This window comes from Notolepis coatsorum (assembly GCF_963971535.1).
Source record: "Notolepis coatsorum genome assembly, contig: SCAFFOLD_305, whole genome shotgun sequence".
NCBI lineage: Eukaryota > Metazoa > Chordata > Actinopteri > Aulopiformes > Paralepididae > Notolepis > Notolepis coatsorum.
In genome coordinates, this window is record NW_028170598.1 from 31,524 (window position 1) to 53,544 (window position 22,021).

General features: G+C 43.3%; 1 protein-coding gene across 1 annotated transcript in view; it reads left to right on the forward strand.

Moving 5' to 3' along the window:
- Positions 1-3,616: 3,616 nt before the first annotated feature.
- Positions 3,617-22,021, forward strand: part of LOC311248486 (partitioning defective 3 homolog) — a gene marked incomplete at both ends in the record, with an annotated part of 47,166 nt that continues 28,761 nt past the window's right edge. The window contains 2 exons of the mRNA XM_084339358.1: positions 3,617-4,144; positions 5,922-6,109. Of these exons, the coding sequence (XP_084195484.1) occupies positions 3,617-4,144; positions 5,922-6,109 (716 nt within the window). The remainder of the gene's footprint in view (positions 4,145-5,921; positions 6,110-22,021) is intronic.

Sequence of the window (22,021 nt, forward strand, 5' to 3'; positions counted from 1 at the left end):
TAACACTAGAACAGCTAGTCCCCACTAGCAGTAGTGTATTGTCTCTAACACTAGAACAGCTAGTCCCCATTAGCAGTAGTGTATTGTCTCTAACACTAGAACAGCTAGTCCCCACTAGCAGTAGTGTATTGTCTCTAACACTAGAACAGCTAGTCCCCACTAGCAGTAGTGTATTGTCTCTAACACTAGAACAGCTAGTCCCCACTAGCAGTAGTGTATTGTCTCTAACACTAGAACAGCTAGTCCCCACTAGCAGTAGTGTATTGTCTCTAACACTAGAACAGCCAGTCAGGTTACCCTCCTGGACTTCTCCTAAGAGATGTGTTGTGATGTGAAGAGAAGTCGTCCAGCAGGGAGGACATGGTATTTGGCGCGCAGAGTGACATTATGCAGAGTGACAGTTGAAAGGTGAAACCCATGCTGCGCGGAGGTGACAGCGGTTATTGCTGTATCATAAATCAGAGATATGACTGTTTGCACAGCCTCATCCTGTAATCATCCGTGAGGTTCCTCTGACCCCCTATAGTCCTTCATAACTGCTTCCCCCCCCGGCCCTCGGAGCCAAAAGCAGCTTACGTACATCAGCGCCGCCTCACCTTGCTCTGTTCTATCGATTTATCGCTCCACCTCATTTCCTAAAGTGGAACGAAGATATAAGGCAGAGCCTTTTTCCGCATTTACCCAAAGCCCAGCCCTCACACCGCTAAGCATAACATAGGTACAGGAACGTGCACAGATATACACGCCCACACACACACACACACACACACACACACACACACACACACACACACACACACACACACACACACACACACACACACACACACACACACACACACACACACACACACACACACACACACACACACACACTTCACTATAAAGTGTTCTCCACGCTTAGTTGTGTGTGTGTGTGTGTGTGTGTGTGTGTGTGTGTGTGTGTGTGTGTGTGTGTGTGTGTGTGTGTGTGTGTGTGTGTGTGTGTGTGTGTGTGTGTGTGTGTGTGTGTGTGTGTGTGTGTGTGTGTGTGTGTGTGTGTGTGTGTGTGTGTGTGTGTGTGTGTGTGTGTGTGTGTGTGTGTGTGTGTGTGTGTAGGTGTGTGTGTGTGTGTGTGTGTGTGTGTGTGTGTGCGCGCGCGTGCGTACGCCAGGGCTAAGAAATAAATTGCTTCTTACCCTAGGCTGGGATCCAGAGGCTGAATGTACTGTAGAGGTGGCATGCTTGGCTGTGTCCCCTCTCTGTCATCCACTCTAGACGAAGAGGAGCCAGCCTGGATATCCCTGCTAATGAAGCCCCAAGGTCATACTGGCCTGTACCTACACTTAGAGAATGGCTGGGCGAAGGGATGCCTATAGGCCCTCCCAGGCACTTAGGGGAGCTTCAGTGGAGTAAGAGTAAAAGTAAACAGTACACAAGCTGCAGTATACACAAGGTACCCTAACTGGCATGATATACGCTGGGAAATGAAGAGGAAATTCATCACCTGGTCTCATCATTAGCATACTATAATTTTAACATTACTATAATTATTCTTTATATTACCTACATATAAATCCAAACAAACAGCATTTTAAACCACATTAGGTAATAATGGAAAATAGGTCTGGTTTCAGCACTGATAAATCACCACTGCTAACAAAGATTAAAAATGAACCCCATTTGGACAAATTCCGGGATGAGAATAGTCTCTCTCTCTCTGCGTGTGGCTGCTCTCTCTCTCTCTCTCTCTCTCTCTCTCTCTCTCTCTCTCTCTCTCTCTCTCTATCTCTCTCTCTCTCTCTCTCTCTCTCTTTCTGATGCTATTGTCATTAGTAAACATCCCAGCTGCCGACAGGCCTCCTCTACTGTGAAAGAGGCTTACAAACCAAATCCACAAGGGAGCGATGTTTTGTATCGTTCCGCCACACACACACACACACACACACACACACACACACACACACACACACACACCCTCTCCTCCTCACTGGCATCCAAATGTATCTTCTGATTGAGATTCTGCATGAAAACAGAGGGAGGGTAAAGGAACTGACTTTCATCCCGATAGCCCCCCCCCCCCCCCTCTATCCCTCTCTCATCTCTCGTTCCCTCTCTCCTTGATTGTTGCAGCGTGTACGGCGACCATTTAAAGTGATATTCTAATCTCATCGGATTGTTTTGCATGGGTAAATATTTTGAGCCGCTTAATCTAACCGAATGTAATGATGCATTGATGGGGTAATTTATTATTCAATCAGGCCCGTGTGGAGGCTGATTACTGGTGTCACCACTGTACGCGCACGCACATACACTCTCGCCACACGTGCACACTCTAGTCACACGCACGCACACACACACACCATCATTACTCCAAAGTCAGCTTGTGAGTGTGATTTCTGTGAATTACCATAAGAATAAAGACTAGAATAAAGAGAGACCGAATCCTCGGGAAATACGGTGGTACTGTGTGACTCTGTCGGTGACACCACTCAAATGGAGTGCTGTTCATTGTGGTGGAAGCGGCTTAGCGATCGCCAATAAGTCATTTGAATGGGTTCGGTGTGGAGCGGCTGACGTGGTAATGGGGGTCTACCAGGGTGGGGGGGGCGGTTGTTGTTGGAATGCAGACGTCCCGCTCCGCGGCAGGCCGCCCCTCGCCGTCCTCCGCTGCGTCGTGTTGCGGGAGGGAGGTCGCTCCAGGCCAGCCTATCTATATGCTAAGTGCAGGCGGCCCAGTCCAGACTAAACAGCGCTCGTTTTGTTGTCAGAGCGCTTGTCTCGCCTTATTTGCTCCCCGAAACGAGTATGAGACTTGATGTGTGTTTTTTTGGTTCCTTTTCCTTTGTACATATTGGGAGGGAAGTTTCTGTTTGTTCACTTTTCTTTTTGTTTAGTTTTTTTTCTCCGTTTGTGGTCGGTTACTTCTTGGGTTACGTCGGAACCCCCCGCTGTCTGGAGCGCTTCCATAATGCATGTTTTTCCTCCTCATCACCATGATTGCCTTGCTGCACTCAGATTCTTTCCACTCAAACACAAACACACAGAGATACACATTAAGTTCTCTCTCTCTCTCTCTCTCTCTCTCTCTCTCTCTCTCTCTCTGTGTGTATGTGTGTGTGTGTGTGTGTGCATATGAATTAAATCACTGCTTATGTGCATGCATATTGCTTAATATATTACATATATTTTGTTTGTGTGTGTGTGTGTGTGTTTACTGTGTGTGATGGTTGTGTCTGGGTGCGTGTGGCTGCTCTCTCTCTCTTTCTCTCTCTTTCTCTTTCTCTCTCTCTCTCTATGTCCCTCTCTCTATGTCCCTCTTTCTTTCAAGACTAATATACAGCAGATATTTCTGTGGTCATACTCTAACAGAACATAGGATGAATCACCACCACTGACTCATCATTTTTACGGGCCCTATCCTATATCTATTCCCCTTCCTGATACTAGTAATATATTAGATATATAAGATATTTTCACTAATGTAATTGCTGTCTTCAACTGCTTCTCCGCCCAAGTGGTTAGCCACATTAACCTTCTCAGTACTGTATTCTACCTCATTGTGCTCAAGCTCTTAGAAGTGAATGTGTTTGTGTCCATCCCCTGACCTCTTGTCTACGTGCGCGGTACCTTCCAGAGCTCAGAACATGTTCAGGCAGGCCATGCGCTCTCCGCTCATCCTCTTCCACGTGGTGCCAGCCGCCATGAAGGCTCAGTACGAGCAGCTGTGGGCCCAGAGTGAGCTGAGCCCGGCCCAGGGCAACATGATGGCCCCGTACGAGCAGCTGTCGGCCCAGAGTGAGCTGAGTCCGCCCCAGGGCAACAGGGTGCGCTTCAGCCAGGACGGCGCGGGGCAGCCAGGCGACAGGTCCAGCGCGGGGCAGCCAGGCGACAGGTCCAGCGTGGGGCAGCCAGGCGACAGGTCCAGTGTGGGGCAGCCAGGCGACAGGTCCAGTGTGGGGCAGCCAGGCGACAGGTCCAGCATGGGGCAGCCAGGCGACAGGTCCAGCATGGGGCAACCAGGGGACAGGTCCAGCATGGGGCAACCAGGGGACAGGTCCAGCATGGGGCAGCCAGGCGACAGGTCCAGCGCAGTCGTGGGGGTGGATCACACCCCGCAGAGGATGTCCCGCTCGGGACAGCACCCAAACCTCAACCACCACAAGTGAGTTGGACCTCTTTTGGTGTTTGTTATTTTAATGAAGGCTTTTACTTGTACATTTTGCTTTTCTACTTACTTAACTTTTTTTTAACCCCTTAAGCCCAACGGGTTCATATCACGCCATACGTTCAATACAGAACGTATTAATTAATGTTGTGTTTTTTCTTCTTCAAATGTAGCCAAGAGTAAAAAAAAACAGCAGTCAAAATGTATATTTTCAGCACTACGTTTGTTTACCAATGATTTTAAGTGTTATATGAATACATATGAGTTTATAGAAATCTCAGTGCATTGAGTGGCAAACCGGCGGATAGTGACGCAAGGAAAAGTTGCAGCCAAAAGTGAGTGTAGTCTTATGAGAGAGGAGACCCAGGGCTTTCAATGGCCTTTTGAATTTCATAAAACTACACTACCCAGCTCACGCCAGCCCCTGTCAAACTTGGAGCATTTTTTTTTCCAACGTTATTTTTCATGATTATGTCTCACGGGTCGAACTTGAACGTTATTGCCATAAAATATAATGGAGTTAGTTTCTCCTCGTGGTACTAAATCCAGATTGACCTCTGCCATTGGAAAGAGGAGGTTTGGCCCGATCCATAGATGTGTGACAATAAGGTCATTTATAGGCCTGATATTCTATAATCTTTATTCATATTTCAAATAGCATGTTTCCAGATGGCAAAATTCAGTACTGTATCTACACCGTCAGTACTGTTATTCACTGTCAAAGATAAAAACATATATTTTTTTTAATATATTCTCCTTTGGTTCATTACAATTTACTCAAGCCTAGTAACGGACACAATATTGCTGACACTGGAAATACATTCCCTGAGATCCATAGATGTCCCTAGATACCAAGAACATGCTAATGGCATTGTAGAAGTGGAGCAATCTTCCATTTACCTACAGTAGGTATATATTTTTAGGCGAATTTTCGGAAAATATGGCTAGGGCTTAAGAGGTTAAAAGGACAGGACGGGACAATATCTTTGCAAGATTGGAATGGTGTTGCAGCTCTCTATTATTTCGAAATTAATTGCTCAATTGACACAGCTTGCACCTACACTGACAAAATTAAGGGTTTCCTAGTAATTACTATTCGTAAGGTGCTTTGGATAACAGGTTCCACCAAATGGTGTATATTATAGGGCTGTCAAACATTTTTAACACATGAATAGGCTGTGATTAATCGAACTTGACACAAACCCAGACAATACTTAGCTAAATGCATCTGCAGGGACTGTGGAGATGTAGAAATGCATGACAACATGGTTTGGGGGAAGTAGGCTCATCATAGTCTTCAACAACATTGAATGGCGATCCCGTAGAGTTAAAATATGGGTGATCCATTTTGTAAATACACCACTGATGTCTCTGTTGACTTGTCGGTTCCTTCCTCTGTGTGATAAGGGTAACACTGCTAACATTAGCATAATTAGCTAATATTAAATTGCCCTTTGCAACAGGCACTAGCTGGATCCCATGTAAACAATGTGCACACAACTTGGTTTAATACAAAAGTGTATTCAGAATGTCTGGTTACTCATGTCCCAGTGTGCATGTCGGATGGATCAGGAAGATAAACACGAAGCTTGCTTAAATGTTTTATGGCAGGCGGTTGTGGTAAAAAAAGGTAATGCAATTCAATTATGTTTTAGTTTTTTTACCGATTCAAATTAATCGCCAAAATGAACATGTTAATACGTACTGCCGTAGTATATTCACGTAAAATCATGGATGATGGAAAATAAATGTTTATGTTGACCTTTGACCCCAGCCACCAGGGCCCCCTGTCAGAAAGCACCCCGGAACCAAGCCGCCGCTATGCCACCTTACCCCACGTCCCGGTGGCCAGGACCTCCTCTGCCCCGTCTCCCTCCCTGCAGCGCAGGGTCAGCGCCAACCCCTCCACCGGCTCCTACTTCAAGAGGGCTGGCCGGAGGCTCAACATCCAGCTGAAGAAAGGTGAGGGACTACAGTGTGTTTGTGAAATTGATCTGAAAGGTAACGATCCATGATGTCACAATCTTGAAAAGGCTGTGTTATTTCAGTTCAATTGTGTTTAGTTAATGCCGGCGTCGGGTTGCAGTAACTAAAGCCGCTGGTTCATTCAGTTCATTCACGTTCAAACCAGAAGCATTGTGCTCTGCATTGTATTGCGTTGTATTGTACCCAATCTTGACAGTAAGTAAGGAAGTAATTCAGGGGGTAATAGAAGTAATATAAGTATAAAGTATATACTTTTGAAATGAGTATCGAGGAATGTATCACTAAGATGTGTTCAAAGTAACACACACTGATGTGTTGAAAACTAGCATCTGCTGGTTCAGGCTATTCTCACGAATGCCGACTTTTCGTTGGATTTCCTACAATTTGGGAGGAGTGCACAACTAACTGTAACCCCACTCCTAACCATAACCCTAACCTTAACCTAACCCAAACAATAACCATAACCTAACCCTCAAATAATGTTACCTTAATAACTAGTAAAGTCACAGAGAAGCTAGACATTGGAGCTCAACTTTTTCGTGGCATATCCTACGAACCGGTTCAGGGTAATATGTCTTTTTGAAAGGCATTGATCATGGACATTTACATTTGAATTTTTCATGCTGCATTTAGTCATTTAGCTTTTATTCAGCTTTTATCCAAAGCGACTTTTGTGAACAAGAAGTCAGCAGGAGGGGTACGCCTCTGGCAGCTAAGGGTAAGTGGCATTGTTCGTCAGCTACGGAAACACTTTGGCTGGCAGGCCGTCTCCCTCTGTGCCCCTATTGTGGTCAATCATCAGTTTCCTGCCTTCATAATGACTCCTTCTTGGCTTGGCAGAGTGCATAGTAGCTAGTATAGTAACACAGTGCACAGTAGATAGTGGTAAAGTACATAATAGTAAAATACATTTTCTATTTCAGATATTGATTGAAGAGGTATGTTTTTAGTCAACAGCAGAAAATTGGGGCGGATGCCGCGGATCTCAGCTGTCGTTCAAGTTTGTTCCACCATAACGTTCCTATTGACTGCAGCGATTGGCTCCAAATGAAAGAATCCTATGCACACGCACACAAATGATACACACATTGTTATTCATTTGTTTAGACTGTAGTCAGTGAACAGCAATAATAGCTTTGAAAGGCAGATTAGAAGCTTCTCGACCTGAACATGCTGTCACACCCCTACAGTGATAGATTCCATCAGTCAACTATTATCCAACCTTATCATTTCAGGGCTGAGGATGAGTCTCGTGTAACTAATACAGTTAGGACATCAAAGGCTGTATATTTGATTGTCGAGGCTGGTTTGGCTCGGCGTTCCCCCTCTATCTCAAGTACGAGACCAAATCCTATTTGTTCTGCCTCACGCCAGCATCCTGGCATACAGTACACAGCATGTAGAGAGAGAGAGAGAGAGATAGAGAGATAGAGAGAGAGAGAGAGAGAGAGAGAGAGAGAGAGAGAGAGAGAGAGAAGCCACACGCACCCAGACACATCCATCACACACAGTAAACACACGCACGCACACACACAGACACACTCACACAAACAAAATATATGTAATATATTAAGCAATATGCATGCACATAAGCAGTGATTTAATTCATATGCACACACACACACACACACACACACACACACACACCAAGTCATATTGTTTCCTTATCTTTCAAGCTGCTGATTTATGAGTGTGACAGACCGAAAATGGTGAAAGCATGCAAGGAGTATGTAAGATTCAAAGGAACGGAAATGCAATTGCTCTCTCTCTCTCTCTCTCTCTCTCTCTCTCTCTCTCTCTCTCTCTCTCTCTCTCTCAAGCAATCATTATTATTATTATTTTTTATTAATTTATCTTATTTTGTTTTAATCAGCCTTCTCACAGTGTGTTAAAAGCAAGGGGTTAAAAGGGAGCCGTCTTATTTGGTTCATTCATTCAATTCCACCGGAGTTGAAGGCACAATTACTTCTAACTCACAGCAATAAGACGACGGAGACCCAGAAATCCGTGAGTCGTAATGAGATCTGTCTCCGTCTCGGGGCGAGCCTTCCTCGCTTAATTGAATCAGTCAAAAGCATTGGGTCTGATGTCCCGTCTGTATCTCCAAACATCAAGTTAGAGGTTTGATTTGTTACACCACCGTGGCTTTTGTGATGTGGAACCACATTCTGGCAGCCTGCTGCTTACCACTATCTATCTATCTATCTATCTATCTATCTATCTATCTATCTATCTATCTATCTGTCTGTCTGTCTGTCTGTCTGTCTGTCTGTCTGTCTCTTTCCCCATATGTATCTCTATCTATCTTATCTCTCTCTATCTCTCTCTGTCCCTCTATGTCTCTCTCCCTCTATATATCTCTATATCTGTCTATCTATATCTATATATATATCTGTCTCTATCTCTCTCTCTACATATGTGTGTTCTCTCTCTCCATCTATCTACATATGTGTGTTCTCTCTCTCCATCTCTATCTATGTTTGTTCTCTCTCTCTATCTCTCTATATCTCTATCTTTCTCTCTCTTTATCTATATGTATGTTCTCTCTCTCCATCGCTCTCTCGCTCTACAGTACCTCTCTGTATGCTCTCTCTATCTCCATCTCCATCTCTCCCCTTTCGTTCATTCTGTGTAAAGGAGCAGCTGTTTCTCTGAAAGCTGGCACGGAGACCATAGCACTAACCTGCAGGGACCAGCACGGCAGGCGAGGGCAACGGCGTTGGCTAAAAGCGAACCCACTCTCAGGGAATGCAGGCACGAGCCGTAGCAATATGTTCTCCCAGGTCCCCCGAGCGCTGCTGGCTGATTTGAGGGTTCTTGTACAGTGGCGCGCGGCTACACTGAAAGTTTAATTTCATCGCTTATTATTCTGTGGGTTGTGTGATAAAGCTGACCTCTTTTTGCTCGGTATGTGCACGCACACACGCGCGCACACACACACGCACACACACACGCACACACACACACTTTTACTCTCATTCTACTGAAACCTTGCCAGAGAAGTCTGATTGAGCTACAGAGAGGGAGGGAGAGAGAGAGAGACCACTGCCAGTAGTTGAGTTTATTTTCACTAGTCAGCCGCTCCATGTTCTTACACAACAGAGCTCACATCACGTCTTATTGTAGCTCCAAATTGAAAAGTAACCCTATGCCTCGTCTTAAACTGACCTTGTAAATCTCCATGATCTGTCCACAGAATCCAATTGGAGATGAAGTGTTGTTGAATTGCAGTATAACAGAGCAATGCAGTGAGGGAGGCCAGAGAGAGGGTGTCCACCTCATCTAAAGGAGGACTTTGTCCACTTATCGATTGGTTGATTTAATTGACAAATCTGTGAATAAAAACAACAACACAAACACAACAATAATGTTGAGTGTGTGCGGATGCGAGTGAGTTTGGAGTAAACTAATTCTATAGCAAATATTGAGAACAAAACAATACTCACAACCTCACAGCTGCTCAAGCAGATATGTAATGAAAGGCTGCCATATGCTACTACATTTACATTTTATAATTTTTTTAATAATTTTTTAGCATTTTTACAGCTTTTATTGGCCACGCAGGACCGACAGAGGAGAGGGCGAACGGGAGGAGAGGTGGGGAGGACATGCGACAAATAACGACGGGAGCCGGGATCGAACCCGGGTCGGCCGCGTAGGTGCGCGAGGCACTATGGTATGCGCCACGAGGGCGCCCACTACATTTACATTTTAACATTTATATATACCTCACCATTCTACACTGTACTGTATAGAAGCTGACTGTATAGACTGTACAGAAGTATAGACTGTACATATACTGTATATATGTATATTGAACTTTTTTTGTTTTGTTTACACTTGTTTCCGTACTTGACTTTCAATTTTATACTTATATTATACTATTTTATACTATCTTGTTATTTTATCTAGCACACTCTCAGGAGCAAAACAGAAAGAAGCATTTCATGCAAAAGTATTCTGTATTTCTGTATGACAACTAATAAAGCAACTTGAAACTTGAACTTGACATTTTGTCATTTAGCTTTTATCCAAAGCGACTTACAAGTTCTGTACGACAAGTCAGCAGGAAGGGTACGACTCTTTCAACTGAGTAACAATGTTCAGCAAACAGTGCTGAGACTTGGGTGCTGCAGTATTGAGTGCATAGTAGGGGTGTAAAGGTACACGTATCCGTACCGAACCGTTTCAGTACTGGACCTTAGGTTCAGTACGGCTGTGTACCGAACGAATACAACGGTATGTTAACCACTAACGACCGCCCACCGGGGGCTGTTTTTTCCCCCACAATCTAATATAATACTTTTTTTTTAACAAGTCAATTATTAGTTTCAATATAGTATATTCGTTGACAGCCCTACAAGTACAATTAGTTACTGCACACTACATCACCCCTGAGTGGAACATGGAAAGCCAAACCTTCCCCCACTGTACCGAAAACCCGTACCGAACCGTGACATCAAAACCGAGGTACGTACCGAACCGTGGTTTTAGTGTACCGTTACACCCATAGTAGTAAAGACATATTAGTATAGTAGGAAGAGTGCATGGTAGTATAGGACAGTAAGAAGGTTAGTGTTTTCTTTTTCTTTCTTTTTTTTTCATTTGAGATATTGATTGAAGAAGTGTGTTTTTAGTCGACCGTGAAAGATTGGTCGGAATTTGGCTGTCATAACTGTGGTGGGAAGTTCGTTCCACCATTGTGGAGCGAGGACAGAGAATAGGCGGCTTCTCTTTGATGACCCTCCCGGAGCTCGGATAGGAGTGGGTCTGAGGCGGCCAGAGGATGTAGAGCGGAGGGGTCTTGAGGGTGTGTAGTTAGAAACCATGGACCGGAGGTAGGCGGGAGGCGTTCCCTTCGCCAGTGCAGGTCCCTGAGAAGTGGGATAACATAGGCTGACTTTGGTAGGTTGGAGATCAGACGGGCGGCTATGTTCTGGATGAGGTGAAAAGGCTTGGTGGCGGTGGTCGGTAGACCAGCGAGCAATGCATTGCAGTAGTCAAGGCGAGACATGACTGTTGATTGGACAAGGAGTTGGGTGGCTTCTTTTGTCAGGAAGGGCGGTTCCTTCTGACATTGCTCAGAAGGAATCTGCAGGTCCTGGTCGTTGCGGTGTTGTGAGCAGAGAAGTTCAGCCGATCATGAAGGACTACACCAAGGTTCTTGGCGTTCGGGGACGAGGCCACGGCTACATTTTCCACTGTGAGGTAGGATGTCAGCCATGCCAGCGCAGAGCGAGTCACTCCCATTTCTGCGAGGGATGCGCGGAGGATCTGATGGTTGAACGTGTTGAAGGCTGCCGACAGGTCCAGAAGAATCAGGACAGAGGAGAGGCCCTTCGCTTTTGCTAAGTGAAGAGCCTCTGTGACCGCTATGAGGGCCGTCTCTGTGGAGCGACCAGTCCTGAAGCCTGACTGATTAGGGTCTATGGAGGTCATTTTGTAATAGCTAATCAGTAAGTTGGTTGGATACAGCACGTTTCATACTGTATATATACAGATATTTTGCCTTTGAAAGATGGAGCTGTTGAGAATAGAATATCTATAGACTGCTGTTCAGGGATTGCAGGACATAATCCTGTATGGTTACGAGCCCAATCCCTAACAACTGTGATCTCGGTATATCAAATGTAATGAAGCAAAAACACCTGTTATATACATATCCTTAAAGGAACACGCCAACTTTTTGGGAAATTAGCTTATTTGCCATCTACCCTGGAGTTAGACAAGCAGATACATACCCTTTTCTTCTCTGTACATGCATTAGGCTTAGGGAACAGCCGCACCGTTAGCCTAGCTTAGCGTCATTCACTGGAAGTAGGTGTGCCAGTGTAGCCTAGTTCCCAACAGTCACGAAATACACTCCAAATACAACTCCAAAACGTTCCTGTAAACATGTTGTGACCTGTGTATTTACCACGTGAAAAAAAATTATAATAATAATTGGACATTTTAGTTTTCTAAGCAGATATATACTCAGAATTCCTTTTTGCCGCACCACTGCTGCCTGGGCGCAGTGATTTCATCACCTAAAAAGCCCCGTTGTTTAAAAAAAAAAAAATGGCATTTGAGGTGATATATCTGCTTAGAAAACGAGAATGTAAAAATAAAAAAAGTATTTCTCCACATGGTAAATACACAGGTCACAACATGTTTACAGGACAGTTTTGGAGTGTATTTTGTGACTGTTGGGAACTAGGCTACACTGGCACACCTACTTCCAGTGAATGACACTAAGCTACTGTAGGCTAACGGTGTGGCTGTTCCCTAAGCCTAATGCATGCACAGAGAAGAAAATAGTATGTATCTGCTTGTCTAACTCCAGGGTAGATGGCAAATAAGCTAATTTCCCAAAAAGTTGGGTGTTCCTTTAAAGGTCCTTTTTTGTTAAAACAAGTGTTAAATAGCTCTACATTCTGATTCACTGATATAGAGTGTTTGGTCAATAATGGGTCTCCCCATATCCAATAAGATATGTAATTGCTGGATTTAAATTAATATTTGATCTGCAATGCATAATTTGACAGCTTGATCAGAATGTTCTAAAATGTTCTACATTTTGTGAGCCTGACACACCAACAGCAGTGTGGTATAGGGCGGTGTATAAAAGTTATCTTTTTCCACCTTCACTCAAATATTTCTGACAACATTACTGAGGAATAGGATATGCAATCGCTTGACATATTTGAATGAATGTCTAATTTGACAAGGTTAGTCAAAATGCAGATACCACTTTTTAACACCTTTTAAAAGAGACAATACCCTTCTCACACCAAGCCAAGAAGGAGTCATTATGAAGCGAGGCGGGAAACTGATGATTGACCACAATTGGGGCACAGAGGGAGCCGGCCTGCCGGCCAAAGTGTTTCTGTACCTGAGCCCCTTATACGTAGAGATGTGGTGGACTAAGGGGGCAGTGGAAGTATGGTGCGGTGCTATAGCCATTGTCCAATACAAGAAAGCTGGGAGGGATGTTGGCAGGCAGGCATCAGTCTCCATCTGGACCCAGGCAGGGGCCTCATTGCTGGCGTAGGTTTGAAGCCAGTATGCCAAAGCTCTCAGGTTACCTGCCCAAAATAGTACAGGTATAATAGTATTATTGGAAGTGTGGTAAAGCCAGATTGATATAGGTCTTTGTAAAAGATTCCTTACGGATATGAGGTGATTTCTTATTCCAAATAAAGTCAGAGAGTCATCTTATTAAGATGTGAAAAGACATGTGTTAAAAAAGATTGGTATAGTTTGGATTGGTTTAAGAATCTGGGCAAGTTGTTTTGATTTGAATTAGATTCACTCTGCTTGCTAATAAGAGAGGAATCGTAGACCATTTTTCGAAGGCCACTTTTGTGCTCTCCAAAAGAGGAACAAAATTAAGCTTAAAGAGATCAGAAATCTTTCGAGCTACAACTACACCCATGTAAGTGAAGTTGTCAATACTCAATAGTTACCTTCAAATTATATTAATTAATGGAGAATGTGCTGCAGGGTTGACAGGAAAAAGCTCTTTGAAACATTAATCTTATACCCAGAAAGTTTACTAAAGTGATCTAGTGTAGTCATAACGCAGGGTATTCTGAGGATCAGTTATGTATAACAATAAATTGTCAGCATATAACTTGCATATAAATGTTGTCCGAGGACGACCTAGATATTGCTCCCCCTCTTGATATGCCATGAATTTCAGGTGAGGAATGTGGTTAGAGTGTGAGAGGTTACATAACTATTGCAAATAGAAGGAGGGAGATCAGGCATTTTGCCTCGTGCCGCATGGTAGGGCTCCTTCATGATGTCCACACAAGCACAATTTTAATAAACAGTTGATATTTATTGATCCAAAGTACAGGTCCGATAAGCAAAAGAGTAGTCAAAATACAGTCCAAGGTCAAAACACGTTCCAGGCTCTCGTACAAAAAAGGGAATGTTCAATACTCAAGGTTTGTCGTCCGGTCCAGGGTCAGTTTCACAAGGGGGGTATCTCAGCCAGTCCAGGGTCCAGTACCACGAACACCTACTCGCTCTCACCTCTCCCTCAAACTACCTCTCACCTCACAAACTCAATATATCACACTCTCTCCACAATCTCTACTCCTTCCTCAACTCCACTCAACCTCTCTCTGTCTCTCCTAGACCTTTATGCCAGGTGTGTCTCTGTGTGTGTGTGTGTGCGGGATGTGATCACGTGGTGCACAGGTGTATTCTATCAGTCCCAATCAACTCCTCAATTCTCTCCTCTGCCCGTGGCAATAGTATCTCCCTTCCTCCACGTAACCATGTGACGAGGGATGATATCTTCCACAACACAAAGAAATTTAGGAGCACAGTGAAACATTTTCAAGTAACACAGAGTTTATTAACAAACTATTTATTACATGCATATTATACCGTGCGTGCATGTGCATACTAAATACGAGTGAAATTGTCACACTGTAGAGCCCTGAGTGTAAAATGGGTGAGTGAATGGGTGAATGTGAGGCATAAGTTGTAAAGTTGATGATCTCATTTGTTTACTTCATATATATATACAAAAGTATCACAACCAATAGGACAATGATATATTGTGTTGAAAATTTCCCTTGTAGCTGCTAAAAAAAATGTCTTCAATAAAACTAGTTTGGTCTGGAGAAATAATAGAAGGTAGGGTGGACTCTAGGCGATGAGCCAAGACCTTAGCCAACAATTTACACTCCGGTGTAAAAGCGGTTATAGGACGAAATGACCCACGGCTAAGGGGATCCTTATCCTTTTTTAGTAGAACAGAAATAGAGGCCTGACATGAAAGCATTGGGGATGACGATGGAGGACGTAATGGAGCGGATATGGTGGCGACAGAAGTCATACTCCCATCCGACCCTGTGAAAGGGACAGGGATGAAAAAGATGAAGAAATAAAAGCCTGATGAAAGGTTGGTGGAAGGTGGCCCTCGACCAAGGGTTCCTCAAAAACAATGTGTCCTCAAATATCTTGAAAAATTCAACAGTGAATCCATCAGGTCCTGGAGCTTTTGCATTTTGCATATTGTAAAGGGCTGCTCTGACTTCCTCCATAGACAGAGGTTCTTCAAATTGCTCCATGAATGATTCACCTACTTGAGGTAAATGTGTGCTCTGAAAGGAAAAGAGAAAATAGAGTTTAGAAGGGTCATGGACTACCTCAGAGGAATGGAGACAGGAATAAAGTTGTTTAAATTCATTCATAATCTCCTACTCAGAAATCTGACCATCATGATCAGAGTAGAGGCCATGAACCGTCTAATCTGTTGGAGCTATCTGAATGTTCATACAGGCTGAGATAGTAGGCTGTCAAACTCTGTGGGAGCAGTTCAGTACTTACAGTCCAATTGTTGAATTTGGCCAGAGATACCGTGTCATAATCTTGTACCGTTTCCTAGTCCTGTCCTCCCAAGAGGTGTATGAAATAATCACTCCTCTTATAAAAGCTTTGAGGGATTCCCAGAGAGGGGATTTGCTAACATCTGGCCTATCCTTTATGGAAAATAAAATATCAATTTGTTTATTGCTAAAACGTCAAGGGCACAGAGTGACTTTCTTTGTGAATGATATTTGCAATACCACATGTATTGGGTCTGGGGTGTTGCCAGGTTTGGGTTTAGAAGCCAACGATCTGTGAGTGCAGTCTAGCACCAGAGAGTCAGTTATTTCATTGCCTTGGTAAAAAATTAAGCCATGAGTGCAGTGTGGGTTTGCCATTTTCTGCCCCCTCGGGGATTCGAATAATCCTCCAATTCGGATGGTGGCTTCTATTCCCCAGTACGCCATTCCAGTTTTTTATTTTCCCGATTGCCTGTTTGAGTTCCAAAATGGTACTCTCCCGTAGGCATAGTCTTATATATAGGGACGCTAGGGACATACCAAGAGAATTACAGTCTGAAAACTGTATTTTTAGTATTATAATTCACAACATTATTCACAACATTGCGGTCTTGCAAAACAAAGCCTTTTTATCTGTTGCAAAAGTGTAGGTTGACAGCTGCATCAGCAAGCGATTATCCTATTATATACTTATATAAAAGTCATAGGCAGAAATATTTCTTCTTGTTTTTTTGGACCCGATTTTCTATAAATTTGTATGCAGCAAGTGCACATGTAGGCAAAATGTAACAGGTTAGGATGTTAATTTCAAGAACCAGTCATCAAGATCGTGTAATGCTCTTTGTAGCTCAGTATTTATTCAGTATTTACACTCAAATTGGTGCAAAGATAATTTTGTATTAAGTGTCCCTACCAAAGCTGATATCAATCGTTGATACTAGATTCATGGCAGTTGAGTGCCCTCAATCTCCCGAACAGCAGCGGCCGCCTCTGTCTGTGTTGAGTGCAAAGACGCCACCTTAGCTCTGAACTGGCAATGTCAGCGTTGGTGGTGTTGTTTGATCTCAGCATGGAAACGAGCCACCTCTTGTTTAATTATGTCGCCCGATAATTAACGAGAGGTGCCCATCTCTGCTTTAACTAGCTGAAGAAGTGTGTTCTCTTTGTTGCTTGTTGTGCCGGTGACACATACACATATACTTAATATATATGTATGTGTGCGTATGTATGTGTGTGTGTGTGTGTGTTTGTGTGTGTGTGTGTGTGTGTGTGTGTGTGTGTGTGTGTGTGTGTGTGTGTGTGTGTGTGTGTGTGTGTGTGTGTGTGTGTGTGTGTGTGTGTGTGTGTGTGTGTATAGTGTGTGTGTATATATATATATATACACAGTATATATATATATACATTAGAGCTGGGCATAGATTATTTTTTTTAATCTAGATTAATCTACCTGCAATCCTGGAATTGATCTAGATTAATCTAGATTAAAATGGCTAAAAAAAAATCTGCCAAAGGCATTCAAAATATGTGTGTTCTACCCAAATAATGACCAGAGGAGGAGATGTATCCTCTCCTCTTCATCTGAGGAGTCACTAGCTGTTCTATCTCCTTGTTCAACAGCATGAACATGTCTCTTCTTTTTGTAATAATTTGCTGTGCCCTTCCTTTGATGCCATTAACATTGTTACACTGATATTGACAGCTCTCTCCAGTGTCAAATCACTCTCTGTCAGTAGTTTCTTCTATGCACCTTCATTTCTTAATCCACACACAAACCTGTCTCTCAATGTGTCTTTTAGTGAATCTCTGAATTCACAATGCTGCCGACTGGTTGCTCACACACAGACTGCTGCAGAAGCAGGTTTCTCAACAAATTCAGTGCAAGCTCAGTGTAACAGTTCCACGAATGAAGAGAACACTGAACAGCTACTACAGTCTCAGGTCCACATCCAAGAGAACACTGAACAGCTACTACAGTCTCAGGTCCACCTCCAAGAGAACACTGAACAGCTACTACAGTCTCAGGTCCACCTCCAAGAGAACACTGAACAGCTACTGCAGTCTCAGGTCCACCTCCAAGAGAACACTGAGCAGCTACTGTCTCAGGTCCACATCCAAGAGAACACTGAACAGCTACTGTCTCAGGTCCACATCCAAGAGAACACTGAACAGCTACTGTCTCAGGTCCACATCCAAGAGAACACTGAACAGCTACTGCAGTCTCAGGTCCACATCCAAGAGAACACTGAACAGCTACTACAGTCTGAGTACGGCTCAATACACACAATTGTTAAGGGGATGCAGACCAGAGAAAGACGTTTGTCTTGTTTACATCAGGGTCTCCCATTTTCATTTCCTATTGCTCAACATTGTCATCAAACGGTCCAATATTTCAAATAACCCAAGCCATTTATGTTGTAAACACTCACGATAGTCCAGTCGATCCTTCCTTTAGTGTGTAAAGTGGATTTCCTCCTCTTGTAGATGTTTCCAAGAGCAACGTGAGCAACGTGAGCTAACATGCTAACTTGCTAAGCTAATGTTAATAATGTAAACAAAGCTCTCAACGGACTTCTTCTTTCTTGCATTGCGCAGATTCAGACGTCCTCATCGCCGAATTGTGTTATATCCTGAGGATTTCTTAACCTCACCTGTATAACAATGATTACCGGACCACTAAAGTTACTTTAGTTTAACACATTATTCTGACTACAGCTCCGGTACATACGTGCAATCACTTCCGGGCACCACAGCTGTGAACTACGGCAAGTATTTAAGGACAATACAGACCTAACGTTGAGAAAAAGATTAACGACGTCAATTATATTATCGCGCGATACTAGTCTCGCGATAACGCAGCACGTTAACGCCGTTACCGGCCCAGCTCTAATATATATATGTAGTGTACTGTGTATGTATGTATACGTGTATATGTATGTGTGTGTGTGTGTATGTGTATACATATATATTATGTGTGCGTGTGTATGTATATATAAATGTATGTATTGATATGTGGGACTTCGGACCCCAGGAAGACTAGCTGGTGCCATTGGCATCAGCTAATGGGGATCCTTTTTAATAAATAAATAATAAGTAATGGAGGATCTGAATTGCAGATGGTGCTAACATTAGCCGTTAGCATTTGGTTATGCAGCTAGAATATGCAATATGTGAGGTCCTACTAAAAGCAAAAAGCTAAAATATCCAGAGCATGTTAGAATTGTGGCTACTCCATTTTGGGTGCAAACCAGAAGTGGTATTTTACATTTTTAACGCTGATTCATGCTAATCATCCTGATTCGGTTGTTCCAAGTTGTTCCAAACTGGGAGTGACAGAAGCAGAGCCTGCATGGCAAATAAACAAGAGTGCCTTAATCCCATAATGCAGTTGGAAAAACAGGACATATGTACTCTATTAAGTCCCATTTTGATGTGCTTCTCTGCCTTGCGTCGTGTTTACTATCTAATTGGCTTATTGGAGCCAGTATTCTGACTAATCCAGAAAGGGATACAATTACTTTTATCCTGCTCTCCTATTACCCAAAATAAAGACGTCATTGGTTAATTACTGCAGGCCTATTAGAGATGCATTCTCCTAATTGCCTGATCGGAGCCCGTTAACGACGGGGTCTTTTAATAGGAAGGAGTTTGATTCTGCTAATTAGGCTGTTTGCAGGCCAGGATGGAGGAGGGAGAACAGGGCTGTCATGGGGGACACATGACTGAAGCAGAACGCTGGGAAGAGGGGTGAAACAGATGCCATATGATACAGCTTATCTGTCTCTGAATCCACTGGATGATTTCCATCAAACTTCTCTTTGTGTTGTACTGTACTGTCATATTATGTTACACAATTGTGTTGTGGTTGCATTTTGACAGACTACAAATTGCCATTAGAGTTTGTTCAGAATCTTCAATGTGTGTGTGAATGTGAGCTTGTTTCAAAATAATGTTACATTCATGAAGACAAACATAATCTTATAAGGTTTATTATACCATGGCCCGGGTGAATACTCGATTCTGATTGATTATGATTATGTAAGGATAATCCGCAAGTAGGTGTGCGTTAAACAGTTTTAGGCAAAGAACCACCCGCCATGCAGCTGAGTGCCCTTCTGCAAAGTGCCTTTAAACCATTTAACACACACCTACAAGTTGATTATTCCGCTTATACCATGGCCACTTGCCAAAGACAAAAAATATAATTTCTTTAAAATATAAAGAAATATGCTCACTGCTGACATGCATTATAGTCCCTCTGCACCACCTTAGCAACTGCTTGACAACCACCTGTCACTTGACTGATGCCAGTGACAATGTAAGTCGTAGTGATAAGCCTTTATGTCAATAGCTTTGCCTATGGTTAACAAACAGTGAATATGATCTGACAGTAGACAAAAAGGCTGGCTTGCTTGCCAGACATCTCATTGTCGCTAAATCAATAACTCTTTTTCACGTTAAATAGGCATGGTCAGTCATAGCCTCAAGTACAGACATTGTTGAATTGCGAGAACGGGATGTGCCATAATATGAAGGGGTTATGCAATATACCTCCACATACCAATCTGCTTCGCTAGCTCTATCTTATCGCCCCAAAATAATAATACTGCGTGCTTAATTGCCTAAAACACAGTAGTGCAAAACAATCCATGGTGTTTGATGTAAGCGAGCATTCCTACCTGGTCAACAACATTGTTGTAAACCTTGCCGGAGAGACACTATATACTACCTCTTAACATGCAACGCCCACATGGACGATTTACCCACCGGCGTGACACACCATTTAGGCGACCTCTAGCGGCTCGGATGTGCATATTTTGTAATACAATATTGAATTAAAGTTCAGGCGACATAATCCGTTCAGCGGTTCTCGAGTTACATGCCGATATGTGAGGCGATCTCGAAGATTATTGGACAGGGTTGTAACCAATGGGTGGGGATAAGCGAATCAGGGATCTAGGTGAGAAGTCACGAGCGAAAACAGGAAGTAAAAAATGTGCCCAATGCATTGGAGTCTATGAGAAAATGGAAACCTGCAGACCTTTTTTTCCCCTCTCATTTTACCAAAATCGATCCTCATTTCTGAACAGATTTTTATGAAATGTACTACACAATACGTCAGGCTATGGATCTAGGGTGTTTTTTCAGCCATACAAATTTTTTGGGAAATATACTTTTGGATATTGCAACTACTACAGAAAAAAAATATTCAAGTTCAACTCAAGTTCAGACCTATGTTACTCTATTTCATTAGCACTAAAAGTAAATGTATTGTATCAGAAACTCCAGAATGTTATCTTTCAAAAGAGACCAGGCTCATGCATGTGCTATAAGTATAAAGTATAGTATTTTGGTTTGCAAAAAAAGTATGCAGTCCTCAAAAACTAAAACTAACTGGCCACTTTTGGGGGCGCCTGTCAAGAGGTTAACGTCTAACGATCCCATCATCAGTGCTACCGACAGGGTCCACTGATGGCCTCTGTAAAACAGCAAGGATTATGCAACTTTTAGATGTTCCTTGTAAAACACGCACAAATATGAAAATGTTGCTATTATTAGGCTCCTCAAATATTGTCATTCATAGAAAAACATTCTTTGAGATGCTGACATCTGCAGTTGGCGCTGTGTGAGGCCACGACGTGTAAGCTATAGGGATGGGGATTTTAGTTAAACGTGCTTGGTAACGGGCGCCCCAGTGGCGAACCACATAACACGCTGAGCCGCGGCACGGCCGACCCGGGTTTGATTCCCGGACCCGTCGTTATTTGCCGAATGTCTTCCCCCCACTCTGTCTCCCGTTCCTCCTCTCTCTCTCTCTACTGGACTGCCCAGTAGTAAAAAGCGATAAACGCTAACTAAAAAAAAAAGTGAAGGGATTATGAAGTGAAGGTTGTGTAGTGGATGAATTCAGAAGGTGATTAATCTTGAGCTGACCTATGTGTGCATTAAGCGGTTAGCCATGCAGTATATTGAAAAGTATTCACCCAGGCCGTGTTATACTTCTCTATATACTACATGGCTAGAGCCTCATCACAGTTAAAAATGAATGTGCTTGTTTGGATTTCTGGCAGAAATCCCCGAAGGTAAACCTCTCCTCCCCTGTCAATAACTTTGCCTACCGGTATATGGTATTCACAAACTGTGAATATGATCTGACAGTATGTTTGACAAAAAGGCTGGCTTGCTTGCCAGACATCTCAATGTCCCCAAATCAAAAATGTGTGTAACTTACGTCACTTGGCGGAGGCAAAAAAGACAATTAGCCCCTGCGTCATGCATTATTCTTCAGTCAGACAGACACTCAGCCATTCAGAGAGACAGACATACAGACAGACAGCCATACAGCCATTCAGAGAGACAGACATACAGACAGGCCCACAGCTATTCAGAGAGACAGATCCACAGCCATTCAGAGAGACAGACAGACAGACCCACAGCCATTCAGAGAGACAGATAGAGAGACAAACTGACTGATAGTGGAAAGTAGGTCATGATGAACCATCAGAGACAGACAGACAGACCCACCTACACTGCAAGCATACAGACAGACATACAGACAGAC